The sequence below is a fragment of the Cyanistes caeruleus genome, chromosome 4 (genome assembly GCF_971803275.1).
Source record: "Cyanistes caeruleus chromosome 4, bCyaCae1.hap1.1, whole genome shotgun sequence".
NCBI lineage: Eukaryota > Metazoa > Chordata > Aves > Passeriformes > Paridae > Cyanistes > Cyanistes caeruleus.
In genome coordinates this window covers 14,332,967-14,351,490 of record NC_141704.1, presented here as the reverse complement: position 1 = coordinate 14,351,490, position 18,524 = coordinate 14,332,967, and the positions used below count along the sequence as shown (strand labels likewise).

The window sequence follows — 18,524 nt, the reverse complement described above, 5'->3', positions numbered from 1 at the left end:
TGAATGCATTTTTCCTACTTGAAATACATGCCAATATTCTATATTTTGCTGGTATTTTTCACATTTACATTTTGATGGTATTTTTCAACACCATACCTTTTAAAACTCAGAAATTAACTTCAGATAACAGCTCTTGATTTACACACTACTGACTAGTTTCATTTTCACAGAACATCAGAAAAAAAGTGCCCTTACCGTTTTTATTGATCTCACAGCTACAATATCCAAGAAGGTTACTGCTCCAAAATCAAGAATGAGACTGTGGATAGGCACCTTGGGGATGTTTACTTTGACTGGGAGTTCTGAATTCCAGTCCACCTGGATCTCCACTTCTTTGGTGGGAACTTGAAGATCCTGGTTGTCTTCAGGTTCCTCATCAGTCTCAAAAGCTTCGTTATTAATACCAGGCTCACTGATGATGCCATTCTAATGTGCAGATGATATATATGGAATATAGAATTCAATAATGGAGAAAGTTTGGGAGTTATAGAAGATACCACCCTGTAGTACCTTCTGTTGAAGGAATTGACAAGACAGACACTTGTGACCAGTATCTCCTGCTGCCAGTCTGGTACTGTGGTTAGCATAAGTAATGCCATTTTATAAGGCAATCCATTCTCTATGGCTGAGCAGATTGTGTATTTCTTCCCTTTTCCTTAATTTTCAGACCCTGAAGGTCCTGTTAACCAATTAGACAAATCAAACCAGTTTGTTCTTCCTCTCCCTATTAGCCTCAAGGTCCCAGGGTACCAGGCTGATCTGTCCTTTCCTTGCTGGCCTTGAAGGTCCCAGGCACGTGGGCAACCAGGTGTAGCTGGTGACCCCATCAGAGAAAAGGGAAGTGCACAGAGCACTCTGTATGGCAAGTCCTGTGTGGGAAATTTGGACCAAAATTGCTGCTGACAGTGAGAAACCCCCAAGGGCAAGGGATGCCTTCACTGTCTTTTGTTTTCTCTGAGTACTGGTGCCTCATCTTCTTTCATATAATTTTTAAGTCTAGATTATGATTGTTACATTGATACACTAAACAATGCTTAATTAACATCTGGCCTGACTTGATCTGAGAGGGTCCAGGTAGTTAGAAACTCTAAGTTAGTGTCTAGGTGATTAAAACTGTAAGTTGTATTATAAATTCTGTATGCTACTTATAAACTGTACTACCATGTACCAAGTCACACTTTTCATCTCTATTTTAAAGATGAGTACAGAGTAGTTCATAATTAAGCCTTAACTAAAAAGCTTCAACAGTAATCCTTTGAGAAAAAATAGAAATAAATAATTTTAAAAAGGCCTACCTTTGTAGCTTTTAATTTTCCCTTCTTTATTAGCTTTTGTATTTTCCTCAGTGCTTTGAGTCTCTTATTATATACCTTGACTGCATCAAATCCCACCTACAGAGAATGGACCAAAATTAACTTAATTCAAGTATAATTCTAAAGAAATCTCACGGATAGTTAAGAAGCTTCCAAACGCATAATTTATCACTTACTGTGGATTTGAGGCTGCTTTTCAGTCCATCAATGTTAGCATAAAAAATTGGACTTGAAAACTTGAGAATCTTCACACCTTCTGGTTCTATAACCTGTTGCCAAATAATATAAGGTTCAACAGCAACAGCCATATTTTGACTAATAAGAAGCAGTTTAAATGTTTCAACAGTTCAACTACATATCTAATTATAAAAAAATGGCATGGATTTGTTGATGATTGAGGGGATTCCATTTTTAGAAGCTTACAGCCCCAGCATGCAAGATGGACCAACCATCTGGATGAAGATGATGCTGAAATTTGTTATCTTTGAGGACCCCACTTCCAAATTCAAGTTGTGTACAATATGCAAGGCACGACCTTTTCTTACACTGACATGTAGACTGAAGGAAAACAACTCAGCAATGACTTACATTTTTGTAGTCCTTGACTTTCTTGTAGATGTCTGTGCCAGGAATGTTTCCAAAGCCTCCCCATGAAGGACTAACAGAAATAAAAATACAGTGAAGGTAAATGTCATTCTTGGGCACTCACAGAATTGAAGGGATTGCTCCATACAAAGTGTCTTTGACTCCCGTAGTTTGTCTTCTAATGCCAAACTAACAGACTTGCAAAGTGTTGCCGCTACTTTGCGTCACTGAAGTGAAAGGGCCTTTATAAAAATAAGGTACTTTGGTCTCAGCCTACTTAATGCACCATTTTGATTTAAGAGCTGAGTGAACAGTTGGTTTCTCAAACCAGGAAAATATTTTAAAAGGCGATTGGTTTGCTTGAAATTTAAAAAATTGGTTTTTTTACACTGAAAAAGAAAGATGGCTTTTATCCATTTCAAATCAACTGAAATACATTTACATTCTTTTTAGATTATATAAATCTTTTTTTTCCAGCCTTTTTAATTTTTATTTCAGTCAACAACAAAATCAAAATGTTTTGCAGGCTTCAGATATATATTTAAGAGTTGAAGCAAATTGTTTTCAAATTTGTAGGGCCTCATGTCCCCCTTATATTTTGGTAACATTATCTGAGTTTAATTTGGGAATGTTTTTTTGAGGCTCTTCAGATTTAATTTTTTATAATCTATTATCATGTAACAACTTTTACAAGGCTTTATTTTTAGACATTTGCTGACAGTGCAACTATCCTTTGGTAATGCTAGTTACCATACTCTCTGGACTGAAAGCTGAAGAAAAGAAGTTATATTGTATTTTCAGATATAAGATCAATGGAAAATAACAAGAAGACCAAATAAGTTTCTTCAAATCCACCTTTTCTCACTATTCCACTCCATATATTCTTTAAGCAGCAACAAATCAGCCAGAAGCACAATTTTTTTTTCTTATTCTCATGCTTTCTCTTGCTCTTCTTTTACAGCCATACAATCAGTCTTGTCCAAGCAGTAAGTAAAAAGGCTATTGGCATGTGCAACATACTGTAGTAATATTACCTGCTGAGGGTTACTATCATGATCAACTAATTACAAAAGCCATACAACTGTTTATATTTGATCTAGAATGTTCCTGTCCCTTTTCAGAACTCAGCTGTGTGGATGCATATAAAACATATGGCTAAGTACCACCAGAGTGGCCAACATGATATGAAATACTGATAAAATAATGCATCTTCTCTTTTATCACTGTAAGTAAATGATAGCACACAAAGAGTGTCTTTTTCTAAAAGAAAGAGATTTTTTTTAATTTCAAAGTTTTTGAAAGCCCAAGCAGATACAAAAAATCATCTTGTGTTTCAGCATATTATCTTCCTTTTTCATTATATAAGACTAATAATTATTTCTGATACTGTATTACTTACAACTGAACTCTCAGCACAACTGTCAGCAATCCAAACAAAAGTCCAGCAAGTAATCCCAAATCAAGTCCCAGAATGATGGATGCTATACATGTAAAAACCCAGATCATCTGGGGAAGAAATAACAAACATAAATTGTTTTAATTTTAACATATGACTCCTAATCATGCTAAATAAACACTAGACCAGATAATATGAGAAGCACATTTTAACTCTGGAACTGATTTTAGCACATTAGCAATCAGCTGACTTACATACAAAAGTCTTCTTTCTCCAAGATGCTTTCATCCATCATTATCTTATTAGGCATAGTTAACTTTTTAGGAAATAAGGAGGTTTTCAACATAACAGTATTTTTTAAGGATCTGATTCCTTTGGTGAAATTAAACAATGCATTTACTTATTTCTGGTGATGGAAATCTTTGTTAATATTTTTTAAAAATTGGAAAGAGTTTTATTTTACTAAGATGTAAAATACTGTGAGATGTCCCCCATGCAGACATATAGGGAAGGAAGGGGATTCCTCAGTGATATCTAAGAATCAGAAAGAACTGTTGCGAAGAGATGTATTTAATATTAACAGGTTGATGGCACTTCTCTAAGATCTCCACTGAATATTCACGCAGAACAGTTGAAGTGCACTCCTCAGCTCTTTCCTACATCATTGCCCATGGAGTAGATGCAATTTTTTAAAAAGCTGAGTGCTTGCACTTCTCACTGAAGTCAGTGGGATCTTTTGTCTGTAAATCAGTAAATGATTGACTAAAATATTTGAGACCTGTCTAAAACAGGTACTCCCCAATGACACTGTAAAATCTAGGCACAGTAAGGACTGCATGGAAAAAATGTCATCCATGCAATATTTTCCTGCCCCAAGAGCCACAGTGAAGGTTTGTTCCAAAGAATATACAATGGGAGATGTGAGCAAGTACCCTGAGATATGATTATAGTGGTTCATAAGAAAAGTCTGTTCATACATCCCTTAGTATGCCAAATGAATCCAAATTCTAGCTTGGATTAGTCTTGCTACAACAAGAAAACATATTTTCTCAGGACTAGCTGAGATTATTCAGGCAAATGGGATGTTCATGTGGTAACAACATAAATATATGTATATGAATTAAGGAAAGGTCATCTTTTCTGACTCATTTAAACAGTGCAAAAGATAAGATCAGAATGGTAAAGGTGGAAACATTCCATCTTTGTTCTGCTTTTCAAGCCGTATCAACACAAAATTGCTGTAAATGATGGAAAGGGATATGAAGGAGTTATCACTGCACACAAATACCCTGATTGGCACTCTTACTGCAGGATTTAGGGAACAAAGAAGATTAGCAGAATACTGACCTAAAAATTGGGACTTTTTTACTGACGTCATGGCATTGGCATTTTGAGGATGCATATAAAAGTTTTCTGATGTTAACTTCCCAAAATCCTGTTTATGTGGTAGTTAAGAGAAACTTGGATGGCATTAAAAGGTAAAAAAACCCAGAACTGGACAAAAACATTTAGGAGAAAAAAAAATTAGGTTACTTACAGCATCCACTTTATTCTGTCTCCATAGACGGGGAACATCAAACACTTGCATGAACATCCCTTTCAAGTTAGCTATGACTACAGCTGCCAACACAGACTGTGGAGAAAAATAATGAAAAAGTGGTATTCAGAAGCAAAGATGTATATGAAGATAGTGCTCAGTATGACACACTATAAACCACAGCCCTGTCTGGAATCAGTCACCACAGTTTAAAGAGTGATATTAATCTTGCCCATCATAGTTGAGCATTTGGATCTGATGTGGCTGTGCTGCAGAGGAAGAGTACAGTACCTTTTGTAAGGGCTCCAGCAATTTCCCCAGGGCAACAATAGAAATCAAAACGATCCCAGCTGAGATTATACCAGCAACCTGCAAAGAAAAGTGTTTATAGGAAATGAACTTGCTACGAGTCTATCATCTCTTTCTAGGATTACAAAGAAAAAGGTACACAACAGTTGCACATTACATTTCTTTCGGAACAGGGAGACCTGCCAAAGCGTCATTGTGTTTAGGCATATGCGAGCAACCATTATGTGCTTCAGCTAACACAGAGGGAATTCACTTAAGCAGGAAATCTAAACAAACACAAGGTACTGGCTCTTGAGGGGTTATGTTACAGAGACAGATGAATGGAGCAGACTGTGTGTAAGCTGGAAAAGGAGCTGCTGCATAACCCGTAGTTTTTCACTGTTAAGGGCCTCACAACTGTAGTTTGGTAAAACAAAGTCATTTACTCAACATGACAAGGATGTCCCATGGCTGATGATGAATAGCAAATGGCAGAGCTTCTCAGGCCAGCACATGGGAGCTTAAAGATATGGCCAGCTGGGAGAGATTTCCTCCCACATCCTACTGTGACAAACTCAGTCCTCTAATTGGAAATTAAATTATGGGGAACTAGAGTTAAAAAGATTTCTGACCCCTAAGGTACATGCTATGTAAAACTTGATTGCCCTCTTCTGGCAGAGCTACAGAAATGATTCACTACTAGAGCTGAGCTGCTAAAGACACCCATGGCTTTCCATGAGCCCGCAATACAATCGTCTTAGGACTGTTTTCATCTCATGGTGAAATCTGTGCACTACACAAAATAAAATCTATTTGTGCACAGTACTAGTAAGAAGAGGTCATTACCTGAGTCTTTCCACCAGTACTTTCTTGGACTGCAGTCCGTGAAAGAGCAGTAGTTGCAACAAAACAAGAAAAGGCACCTGAAAAAATGTTGCTGAACCCAAAGGCAATAAATTCCTGAAAGAGAATTGGATAATGCTGTAAATAAATATGCCTGAAGACAGTTTTTCAATGGAGAAAGACAATAGCTTCTGCAGTAGTTGATAAAGTAGGTAGCACAATAATATTAAGAAGAGTATTAGTTAGTAATAGCTGTTAAATGTTTACACAAATTCCTCTTGTGCCAGTGCCGCACAGTGCCTTCACCAACACAAAGAAGCTGGTATACTCCCCCTGAAGTGGACATACTCATCTGAGTACAAAGGTGTTTAAAGCTTACTTCCATCAATGTTACCAAACCTAACATTTATAACAATTACACTGGAATAATTGCATCAAGAAATGAGTACTAGAACAAATTTAATTCCCAGGTATCATCAGCTAAACAAATTATTTCGATCAGTACAATAGTCTGAGTTTAGACAAGTCTTTAACTAATGCAAAGCATTGTATTATTAGCAGAACTATTAAGGAACTTTGCAATAAAACACAGTTTCACTGAAAACTTCTAGTTTGCTGAGTCAGAAGTTTTTCACTCTTAGCATCCCAATGAGCTCATGCTGAGTCTCAGGCAGCATTCTCATAGATTTGCCCTCGGGTCACAGATGCCGGCACCTACTGATGCTGGTTTTTGTGCTCAAGTGACAAGGACCCTGGGAGCTTCACATCCTGGGATCTGGGCCATCCCTCTGCTGGGAAATAAAGTATTTGGGAGCTGTCTGCAATCAACCCCATATAATTGACAGAAACATTGTTTTCTCAGCTGACACAGGCACAAGAGCTTTTTACTCACTGTAAGCTTTTTAAAATATAATTTAAGATTTGATTTTGACTGTCTCCCTTTTTTTCTACAAAAATAAACTTCCTCTTAATTTTCATTTAGCTCCAGCTACAAGAGCAGGAACAGACCTAAACAATTTCCTGCTTATTCACAGGTAACCACTGTGATCTGTGAGAAAATACTGGAGGTATAGTTCCTAGTGTTCTTAGGTGTTAATAATCTGGATCTATGAGGACAATATAGACATTGGTAGATAATAGTATCAACTCGTCCTTCAAAATTATTTTACTACCTGCTTTTATGGTGTTACTTTAGCTTCTCCACATCAAATGATGATTTGCCCATCATCCTGGGCTGCATTTAGTATTTTCTACATGTAAAATTTGTAACATAGGAAAGGAAGACACTTTGCTTTTATAAACTAATTCTTCTACTCCAATATTTAATCAGTATATTTGAAGCACACCACTGCTGGCAGAACAACATATTCAACATCAGAACAACATAAACAGAACTTCTAGGCTTATGTATTATTCTCTGAAATTTATTAAAGTGAAAGTTGGTGCATTTTGGTCAACTTTAAGACCAAGTGTTACCAGATATGACCTTTGAGGATTGTAAACTGACAAACAGAAGCATAATTTTCTTATGTACTGCAAAACAGTGTTTCTAAACTCAAACTTTATGTAATCTATTAGTACTAAAATAAAGGACTCATTAAACAAAGTACTCATCTATTTGTTGCAATGAGGGCATTTTCTAATATGCTCAAAGGATAAAATTAAAAATTAGCACAGATGCAGGAGAAGGAAGCTTTCTGACATTTTAATTCCACACCATGGCCAAGCAACATAACCCCCAGTGAAGACATTGAACAAATGCGGGAATCCTGTAAGAGCTTGTGATGCACAACTCATGTCACATTCTAGCTCTGTGCCCCTAGAAACCAATGCTTAAAGCAGTTCAGCCATTTAGTGCACACAGCTACTCCAGCACGTTCATATGCTGGTACACATTAACTTCTTTTGTGAAGTTGCAGGACTGATCTATCAGGTTACAAGTATAGTTGTATTGATGTAACTGGTGTCATGCTGAGAGGTACAACAATTTATTAACTGTAAAGTTCAGCTGATTCAAATACTTCATGAAGACTAAGCCTAAATAAAGCTGTCCAAAGCAACTTCTTAGCTTGATATTGCTTTCATCTGCCCACTCAATGTACCTCAAAATATGCATTACAAGTGGAAATGGAAAGTAGGTTGCTAGGCCATGTCAACTTGACATCAACAGAAAATTCCCCTTTACAGTGCTCAGCCCTTTTAGAGCTACTGCAGTCACTAAACCAATACAGAAGGAATGAAAGAGTATGAAAATGCCATACTGAAAAAGGATCTGGCTCATTCCTGTGTGTCCATTTAAGCTAACTTTTTTTTCAAGAGCTGAAAGACTTACACCTATCAGACTTCAGTGCCTGTCTGAAAAATGTGTGTGAATGGTGTTGTTTTCATTTGGCTACATAGGTCAACATGTTTTACATTCACTATGTTTATAAACTATTTGGTTATACATACCTGGTTTCCATCAATAGCATAGTCATACTTGGTTGCATATACCTTCCCCACAGATACAGCAATAGCATAAGCAACAATAGCAATGGAAAAGGAGGCTGCAATCATCTGGGAAAACAGGCTGACATTTGGAGGCTCAGGAGGCAAAAATCTAGCATTTAGAAAATATATTAGTGTTACCAACTTTGATTGAATTCTGTTCTTACCAGAACTGTCAAGGAGTTTGAGGCAGAGGCATACAGGTTGCTTATAATATGAAGTGTAATGTTTCAAGTTAATAAAAAGGTGGAAACAGCCCATTGACATACAGTACACGCTTATCTAGCTCACCCCAGCCCAAATCCTGATGCTATTAGTCAGCAACAAAGCTCCCATTGTTCTCAGCATGACTGAGATTTGGCCTTATGATAGCAAAGTGAAAAACTACATTTTTTGAAGCATCGAATAAAGAATGCATTGAATAGTATGATGAATTACATAAATATGTTAATGACACGTCATACTATTGTTAACATGTTTCTTCAGTAAGATCTCAGAAGCATTTTATCCCCTACTGTGTTTTCACAAATTTTAATTAATTAAGCCCTGAATACCAAATGGAATGTGAAGGTTACTACTGTGAAGTGCTCTGAATCTTTCAAGTGGAAGTCTCTACCAGTGTAATCCTCAACATCCTTGCTCCAATGCGTATGGAAGTGACAAAGTTGATTTGGATAACAGTAGCAGCATGAATAAGAACTGCAGTGGGATAACTCAGGATTACAGAAATTAAATCTAGGTAGAATTTCTTTATTAAAAATCCTTATTTTTTACAACCATTTTCCATAGTCTATAGTCACTTCATGAGCAGGAAGCAAATAATCTTCAGATGGACTTCATCAATTAGATAGACATTCCTAAGCCTGTTTTACAGAAGAAGGAAAGCTAGGCAACATATTTAGGTGGCATAATTGATAGAAGTAAAACTCAGAAAATCTCCATATCTGAGTTCTAAACTCAGGTTACAGCTCTCAATGTTTCTTTTATGCATTTTCTCTTACTACAGTCATTTTTAGCTGATTAAAATAGTACCTTTTCCCCCCAAAACAAAGACACTCACCCTCTTGGAATGCTCTTGACAATGCCTGCATTGTATTTTTTTTCCAAGTCGGCAGCATATGAAATGCCAGTGGCCACTATTGTCTGTAATAAAATAAAACAACAGTTTTAAGACTTAAAAAGAATCCCTGTCTTCCTCTAGCTAGACCCATCCACTTTATCTGTTTTCAGTTTTTGTTATGCCCCTTTGCTTACCACAATAACTTCTATGGGTATAGGTATAGGTATCTTGTGTTTGAACCGATCATTTATTTCTTTAACTACCATGCAGACAAAAATGGTGAGGAGTCCAGCAATAAGATCTGCAATGTTGGTGGTACCAATTTTTTCAAATGTTTCAACAAGAGTCTGAAAAATAAATATGACAACACAAAACAAACACATGAACACTTGAAGGATGTGCAAATACTCATGAGACAATCCAGACACATAGGGTTTTTGAGGAGGCCAAGTAAATTCTTCATTCAAGCCTGGAGAAGCCTGAGGAAAATGTATTGTCAAGATGCTACAGAATCAGTAAATGGATTTAATATATTCTATAATATATATTTAATAATTTAAATTATATTTAAAATATATTTAATAATTTAATGGAAAAAGCATAATTGCAAGAATTGTCCACATAGGGGGCTTCTGCTTCCCAGTTTTTAGTCAATTATTACTAAGTAAAAAGAGCTAACTCTCCACCTGTGTTTTACCTCTACCTGTATCAGAGCAAGGAAAGGAAGATCTATAGTTTCTTCACTTTGACAAATAGCAAGGGAGATTCTCATTTTTATAAAGAGAGTTGGCAGACTCATGAGCAAAGTTCTGTTTCACTGCATGCCCAGTACACGTGGTCCGTGCCTCACATGGTTCTTTTTTCTACTGCTGACTAACAGAGAATGAGTGTGAACACACAGGTCCTGCCTGGCTGTGGAGACTCCTGCACTTCAGAAAAGCAGCCACTATCCCAATCTACAGTAAATTAACCCTCCCAACAGAGTTCAGCCCCAGACTGGAGTACTCACAACTGGGCTGCAATAGGCAGCTCCCTTCTCTACCCTTCCTGTGCCCTTGCTTGATCCTATTGTTTATTACAAGTTATTGTACAGAGAAAACATGAAGGGATGATTACAGAAAAGTCACAAATACACCTCTGTCCTCCTCCTAAGCATCAGGGTAGTTCTCACTTGCCTCCTGTCTCCAAGAAAATGTAATCCTGTGCATAGTGAAGTACCTGTAGCAGAACTGGTAGAAAAGAGGCTAGAGCCACACTTCTTGTATCCTGGTCATCTCCCCCAGTAATGAGCTTTTGGTTTAAACATAAGAGGAGGTTTGTAGCAGCAGCACTACTCCTACCCTTCTGAACAGACTTTGGTTTGGAAATACAACATCTAAGTGCTTAATCAGCTATGTTTTCTAAGCTAAAGAAGCCTTCCTGAAACACTGAATCAGATGGTGTCCCTTGGTTGACTGAAGCCATTTCTTGCCCATTCTACTGTTTACTACAGATCCCATAAGAATGGCTGACCACCTCTTACACTGCTTCACTTCACAGGGAAACAGTAACTTCCTAACTTGGGTTGTGGATTCTGCTAATGCTGGATGCTTGCTGTTGCAGTCTGTTAAACAACACTATTGAAGCAAGTCCAAAACTTGCTGAAGCAGACACAGAAAATCACTGGTTGAGCAGACCAGAAATAACAATTTCTTTGCTCTACGTGCATCTGCAAACACATGTCCAGCTCACCTGTGACACCACAGAAGTTTTGAACTTTAACCTAAAAAGTCAGCATCCCATTCAGGCTTGCTGGAGCTGGAAGAACTATTTAGTCCTTTTAAAAAGTGTATTATACTAAATACAATACATTCAATAAACAAAGAGATGGAAAAAAAATGCTGGATTAACAAGTTCATCATTCTGCCAGATCAGCTGTAAGATCTCTTATACAGTACTTTGTCTCATCTAACTTTCCTTGTTCTGAGGGGAAGAGTTTTTATTAGTTCTGAAAAGGCCCATAAGATAATAACTTTTTTCCCCCACAAATAGTCCTCCAGATTTCTTTTTTAATTTTTACCTTATAATATAGTTATATTCATCCTACTATTGTTAATCTAGATGTCTGTTGTATTTTTGCTAGTCTGGTTGCCAGAACTTGCATGTAAAATCTCCAAATAATTGTTTTTCCCCTAGAACAGCCTCTTTTAGAAATCTGCTATTCTAATATGAAGTGCAATGGAAAATCTAAAATACTGTGAACCTGGATACTTTCATGCTGAAGTCAGTGACACAACTCTGAATAATTTTCCTGGAAAAGGATACTATTCTGTGACACAAGACCTCTAGGAATTCAGTATTTGGATAACACAGCCAAAACATTTCTCCATTTTAGCTATAAAATCTATAAATTTCTCCATTTTTCTATAAAATCAACAAATGGAGCTGTGACAGCAACAGTCAGCCTCACATTTGCTAACCATTAGGTACCTGGTCAAAGGCTGGGAATCTGCATCCTTTAGGTATTCACATGCATGGCTACAGTGTGAAATGAAGAATGATGCCCTTTACCAGAATGACCTGCTGTGTTTAAGTGTAAAGAGCCTTAGGACTGCCAGCTTTGAGAGATGACCTGACAGGGTCAATAAATGATCAAATGTCCTTCATAATAAGTGAGAAAGAATGGGATGAGACAAACTGTAATCTCCAGAAGTGAAAAACTGTTTTGCTGGATAATCACATTTAAACTTCATGTGAAAAAGTGCTGTCTGTAAATGACTTCAAGATGGCAATTAGACTTTCTGTCTGGGAAACCCCAAAGGCAGCTGCTTATAGCTCCACAGCTATAAATGAACAGCTGCAGATCTTAATGAAAGTGAGAGCTAAAGGAATGCCCTATACTTACCACCATATAAATGAACCATCCCTGTGTGAAATGGAAGCAGAAAATATGAAATTATATAAAAATATCTGTCATAAAACTAAAGCAAATTAGAAGGGCATACTTACATATATTATGGAAAGGACACCATTATAATTTTTAGTTGAAACATTCAGAACTATTTTCAGTTGTGACACAAGCACTTGAAAAGCAGCTGCAGTTGTGAATCCGCCAACTAGTGGATCTGCAAGGTATCTCACAATGAAACCAATCTGGAGAACTCCAAATATAACCTGGAAAGTTCATGAAGAATAACAGCTTATTAAATATCAAAAATGTACACTTTTATTTGGACATTTCTTATGCTTTGTTTTTTCTCTTTGTTGAAGCAGTCTTAGGTCCATATTTCCCCCATTTCAGCCTAGTGTAGCTTAGTATTGTCTATCCAAGGAAATAAAGGGACCTGAAGAAATGTGTGAAAGGAAGCTCCAGGATATGCACCATTAGTACTCGGTTTCATGCAGGTCTTCTGGTCTGCAATTGAAGGGCTGTTCTGTTCTCTGTGCTCCCAGTTATGCTGTCAGAGACTCTACAGAGGATAAGAAGCTTTTAAAGGTTTGTGATAACTTCCTTCATTTTCGTGTTTTACTACAGGAAAATGTCTGACTGCTGTAGTAGGTATTTTCCTGCCATTAACATTAAAGCAGGGTCAACCTTGTGTTTTCAAGTCAGCTATTTTACCTGTAAAATTCCAACCAGGAATGTGAGAGTACTAGCAATCAGCACTCTCTGTGCATCTCTGGATTCAGTGTCTATCAGTGCCCCAGTGCCATTAGTCCCTGTAGCATTACTGCCTTCTATGAGAAAATGCTCATCAGGGGCCATGCTCAATACAACAGATCCCACCATCAAACTGACTACTGGGAATGGACCTGTAATGACAGACAGAACACACTAAAGATTAACACACATTGAAAAAATGCATTTATCAGACTAGACAAGAAACTCCAGGTTAGAAAAACCATGTAAAATTGTAACTGGGATACATTGGTACTATTAGGGGACCAAGAGCTGCAGGCACTGCATACATATAACAAAAATACTGCACCTTCCTTAAATACTGCTCCTTCTTTAAATAATTTACATTTTACATACAGATACAAGTGTGGTTCCATGCTTTGCTTGAGCCAATTTAGGGCTGTACCAGGGCCAAAGGGGCAACATGTTCAACATGATCCAACCACCTCCTGTATATCAGCATCACAACCAGACAATGTAGATCACCAACACCGGTGAAAGCAAGGTTTATATCTTTAAGTTTTGGGGTTTCTTTATTTGCTTGTGGTTTTTTTGGTTGGTTGTTTTTTAGTCATGGTTAGTTTTCAGCTGGTCCAGCTTGCCACATGATCAGGGATCTCAACACCATGGTTGTGGCAGGAACATGATCCAGTGGGTAGGACCACATCTTTTGGTAGTATTGTGCTATTACTTTGGCTAAAGATGACTGAAACTATACTTTGGGCAAGGTACAGAGAAAGTGATCATTGTGTCAGCAAAACAATCTAAAAGTAATCATATTTGTTTCAGTTATTTACTAAAATTATGCAGAAAAGGAAAATGTCTCAAAGAAGGTTAAGTTAATTTTACAGGTACCTTAGAGAATACTTCATGAATAAGAACATTGGGAAAAGCATAAAAAAAAAAGGAGTGTTTGATAATTTAGAAAGTAGGAATGCCACCATAAGTAGACATAACAAATCAGATCTGGATAGCAAATGTGAGCTGCTTGGTAGGGTAGGAAGTGGCTAACAAAGTTAAGCAAACATACAGAGATTTTTGATGCAGCAGAGAAAAAAGTTGATGAATAAGGGTAGTATCATGCCAAAGCTCTGGGAGGGGAAAACAATGTATTTCTTGGTAGATATGAACAAGGAAAGACTACATTTTGTTAGAATGAAGAAGAAGGAACTTCAGTGATCACACTGTAAAAGAATTTTAAATGCAAGAACTGACAGGAAACAAACCTCATATTCTAAAGAAAGTATTCAGAAAGAATCAACAAGGATTACCCATAGCCTTGATGTGAGGACCTAGAGTGAGGCTGGAGTGGATACACAAGTTCTGGGTCTCCATGACAGGCAAGAAGAAGATACTGTCCACAGTAATGAAAAAAGGATGCAGCAAGTAAGGCTAAGTAGAGAAGACTAAAAGAGCTCTGTTTTAGCCATCTTGAGCTTTAGCTGATAGATGAAATGTTTGTCATTCATACTGCCTACTGAGGCCTTCATGTTGTCATTTCTTGCATAGAGTGTAGATTTAAACTTCAGCACAAATTCAAGCAAAAACTAAGGGCATACCTGAAGTTAGCTATTATGCACAATTGCCTGTATAAAGAAGAAATAAGCTTTAATTTCCCAAGATCCATCAATACTAATATTCACCACAGCAAATTTGTCTCAGAAAATAGTTATATTGTATGAAATATAAATGTCTGCAGTAAGGATTAGCACTTTGTAATAGATAATTCACTGTAACTTGAACACATGCAGTTACCAACTGAGATGTGCCTTGATGTTCCCAGGAAAAAGTATGTCAGGATGGGGAAAAAAGCAGAATAGAGACCAAATCCAACAGGGACTGCAACCAGCAAAGCATATGCCAAACCTGAAATGATAGATCATCAAAATATCACATTTAAAATCTCTCAGCAATCTACTATCTTGTCTAGAACAGACTTTCAGAAAGATTTACTGCTTTGGTCCAGATGCACTTTAGAATACGTTTTGTCTGTAAGTCATTTGCGGGCGTGAGTGAGTGAGTGAGTGAGTGAGTGAGTGAGTGAGTACTGAGGGCTGTAAATGACTGTATATCCCATGCTGGTAGCTGAATACCAGAGTAAGTACTGAAAGATGTTCCTATATTTGCATAGGTAGCCCCATACACAGGCTGAGATAGGAAACTTAAGTAAGAACATTGTTGCAAGAGAGCTTGCCTCTAGAGAGAAAAGGAGGATATGTGAAGGTTCTAGTTACAGACAGAAATTTCAAGGGCAAGACTCTGAATTATTGCATGACAAACATGCTGCAGAGTATCTTCAGCTCTTGTGAAAATAGAGCCACTTCTTTTCCCAGTAGCAGCTTAAAAACTAATCTACCAATAGTAAGTCATATAAATTTGAGAGTCTCAGTTCTTCTTCCTTTGCATACCTGAGCAAGATGTCAAATCCAGCAAGCAATAAAAAAAAATTGCCTTCAAAATCATATCCCTGTTGGCCAGAGTATAGTATTCTCCTTCAAATATTCTCCAAAACCCATCAAGAGTTCAAACAACTGAAGTCCTGGTCTTACTACTGTGGGTGATGGGAGGACTGTGAGCAATACATGCAGTTGCTGGGAATTAGGGACTTCAGGGGCCTCAAGATCCCAGAAGCCTTTATTTTTTGCAAATATTTTGGCCAATTTTTCCTGTAATGTATGCTCTAAAATTTCAGATTTTTTTTTTAATTATAGCTAGGTGTAGGTTTGCATTAATTTGGGTTTTCCCCTTTTTTTTCTACTTGTTTTTTTTAATGCACAGGTGGGAGACCAGACAGTATATTTAAAAATTTTGTTTTACAAATGGATTCTAATTAAGACAAAATCAGGGCACTGAAAAAAAAAAAAATAAGTAAGGAGGTTACAGTATAAGCACAATAGTAATTATAAGTAATATGAAAGGTCCATCCAGCCCAGTTCATTTTAAAAAGGCACAGGGATCCTGTAACTGTGCCACTACCTTCAGCAAAGATCTTCCAGCTCTGACATTCTTCTTTGGGAAAGAATCACTTCCTTTATTTCTCAGATCACCCCCTGCCTGGGGCAGAAGTTTGTAATGCTTTTTTTTTCTGACAGTCTCTGCCTTCCTAGCATGCTCCAAGGGAACAGACAGGAGGGAATACTTGTGTCTAATCGGGAATGCGTAAACTGCTTTCTTTGTTCCCAATGTAAATCTTTGTCCCCTTCTGCAAACACTTAATTTCCATTGAGGGAAAGTGTGGGGTTGTCACAGCTAGTTTTGCCTGCTGCAGTCCTAAAAAAAATTGTGAAAATTGTGAAAGATTAAAGAAATTAATGGTGAGATTAAAGAAATGAGTGTGGTGGATGTGTCAGGGTTATAGTCAGTCTTGTCTTAGATGGATGCTGCCTCAGGCAGGATGGTTCTGCCCTCTGAGTCTTCCTTAAGTAGCTCATTGGAACAAATTTCTGCCATTTTCCTATTTGTTCATCTGCAGAAAGCTTTACTAATAAGAAGAATAAGGAAGTAAGGAAAGCTTAATATTGCAAGCCATGTACTCTAAATATTCATCAAGTTAATTTTTTTTTAAAAATGTGAATACATCACCACCTCTTTGAGGGTTGTCTTCTGCAGAGACCTGAACAACCTTAGGAGGTGAATTTCAAAAAGGAGTAGATATCAAGGTTGATTATTTTAGGTGAATAACTAGATTTTTGTAGGCAGTTGCAGAAGAACTATAGGCTTAAACAACCCAGAAAGAGAAATAAGACCACACGACCTATCTGATTTATCACAATGTAATTAAATTTTTAAATATCAAAATAAATACTCTTTGAGTAAAGAAGAAAAGTTAAATACATCTTTATAGCACATCACAGGAAATTTAAATCTTCTAGCCGAGGAAGGAAAAAGGAATAAATTAAAACCATAAATTATTCATTGCAAAATAATACCTAATATCTAGTATTAAATAACAAGCTTCAGATTTGTAATTCCACCTGCATAACGTCCCCGTGTTCGGCCGGCTCCCTTATGGGGACGTCCCGGGGAGCGGAGCGCCGGCATGCCCGGCTTTACCTTGCAGGGTGGCAACGAGGCCGGTGCTGAGCCCCGAGATGATGTCGCTGATCAGCCACTCTTTCACCCGGTAGTTGGGCAGCCACTCCAGGATGGGCAGAAAGGACTTGGCAATCTGAAATGCCCTTTTCCTTGAACATCTGCGAGAAAACAAGTGATGAACGCACCCCACGGAGCTGCAACCGGAGCGCCCCAAGAGCCCCAGAGTGACAGAGAGCTGAGTGATGCACATTTAAATTTCAGGGGCAGTGGCTGTCACAGTCCCGTCTTCCAGACAGGGACGGGGCACGAAGTGGTGTCAAAAGAGGGCTCTCTGAGGAAGCAGCCCGCGGGCAGCTGCGGTACGCAGGGGAGCCGGGACGTGCCCGCAGCCCGGCGTGCGGGGCTCTTCATCCCTCGGCGGGTGGAGTTTGTGGCCCCGGGACGGCGCCCCCCGGCTCCCTCCCGCCGCTCGGACCCACCTGCAGGCCGCCTGCGCCCGCTCGCGGAGCGTGGGCGGCAGCGGCGGCCGCCGCTCGTTCTCCTCCTGGAAGCCGGGCTCGCTGTAGATGGGCCGCGCCACCACGTAGTGGCTGAGCTCGGGCAGCGGCTCTGCCGCCCGCCCGCCCGCGGCCATGGCCCCGCCTGAGGCGGCGGGCGGCGAGCGCGGCCCCCCCTGCCGGCCCCGCCGCCGCGCCCGCGGCCCCGCAGCGCTGTCCGCGTCCTGAACCGCGGCTCCGACGGCTCTGCCCGCTCCCCGGCCTGGGGCAGGGCGAGCCGGCCCCGCCGCAGCCGCATTTATACGGCCGCCCACGGCCCGGCGCTTTATTTACGGGGAAACAGAGAGACCCGGCTCCGGGCCGGCCCGGGCGACGCCTCCGTCCGCCCTCCCCCCGCCGCCCGGTGCCCCCTCGTCGGCCCTGCTCCGGCCGGCGCTCCCCGAGCCACAGCGCCCGTCCCCTCGGGCGGGGGCTGCACTTCAAAGGCGGCGGGGGAATGTCTGCGGGGCGTGCGGAGCGGGGCTTGCTGCACGCACACGAGCCCGCGACAGCTGATGGCCTCTGCCCCGAAGAGCCACCTGCCCGGCGGCGGCCGGCCAAAGTGCTCGCTGTTAAGGCGAGCCTGAGGGAACGAGATAGGACCAGCCGCTCTCGCAAGCCGCCTGGCCCGCACAGAAGCCTCCTTAGAGTTCCCAGAGCCCTGCTGTGTCCCACGACCCAAGTATTGAGAGTCATCTCCTTGCATAGATATAACTGCCTAATAAACAGCACCTGCTCTCCAAACCACCCCGAGCTCACGCAGGAGCCTCGGTGGGAAGAAGTGGC

The 18,524-nt window shown here is 39.5% G+C and overlaps 1 protein-coding gene across 4 annotated transcripts in view; it reads right to left on the bottom strand.

Annotated features, from left to right (window-relative positions):
• SLC26A4 (solute carrier family 26 member 4) overlaps positions 1 to 18,524 on the bottom strand; it is a 24,835-nt gene extending 6,311 nt beyond the window's left edge. For 2 of the 4 annotated variants that reach the window (XM_086886767.1, XM_086886768.1), the window contains exons 1-17: positions 17,682 to 18,524; positions 17,221 to 17,360; positions 14,923 to 15,033; positions 14,439 to 14,521; positions 13,111 to 13,301; positions 12,498 to 12,662; positions 9,704 to 9,856; positions 9,510 to 9,592; positions 8,414 to 8,561; positions 5,966 to 6,079; positions 5,123 to 5,200; positions 4,832 to 4,927; positions 3,298 to 3,404; positions 1,902 to 1,971; positions 1,490 to 1,582; positions 1,296 to 1,391; positions 196 to 426 (exon numbers count right to left, since the gene is read on the bottom strand). In XM_086886767.1, coding sequence (XP_086742893.1) covers positions 196 to 426; positions 1,296 to 1,391; positions 1,490 to 1,582; positions 1,902 to 1,971; positions 3,298 to 3,404; positions 4,832 to 4,927; positions 5,123 to 5,200; positions 5,966 to 6,079; positions 8,414 to 8,561; positions 9,510 to 9,592; positions 9,704 to 9,856; positions 12,498 to 12,662; positions 13,111 to 13,301; positions 14,439 to 14,521; positions 14,923 to 15,033; positions 17,221 to 17,360; positions 17,682 to 18,434 — 2,712 coding nt within the window. In that variant the 5' untranslated portion in view covers positions 18,435 to 18,524. The remainder of the gene's footprint in view (positions 1 to 195; positions 427 to 1,295; positions 1,392 to 1,489; positions 1,583 to 1,901; positions 1,972 to 3,297; positions 3,405 to 4,831; positions 4,928 to 5,122; positions 5,201 to 5,965; positions 6,080 to 8,413; positions 8,562 to 9,509; positions 9,593 to 9,703; positions 9,857 to 12,497; positions 12,663 to 13,110; positions 13,302 to 14,438; positions 14,522 to 14,922; positions 15,034 to 17,220; positions 17,361 to 17,681) is intronic. The other 2 variants (XM_086886771.1, XM_086886769.1) reach the window with 2 other exon arrangements.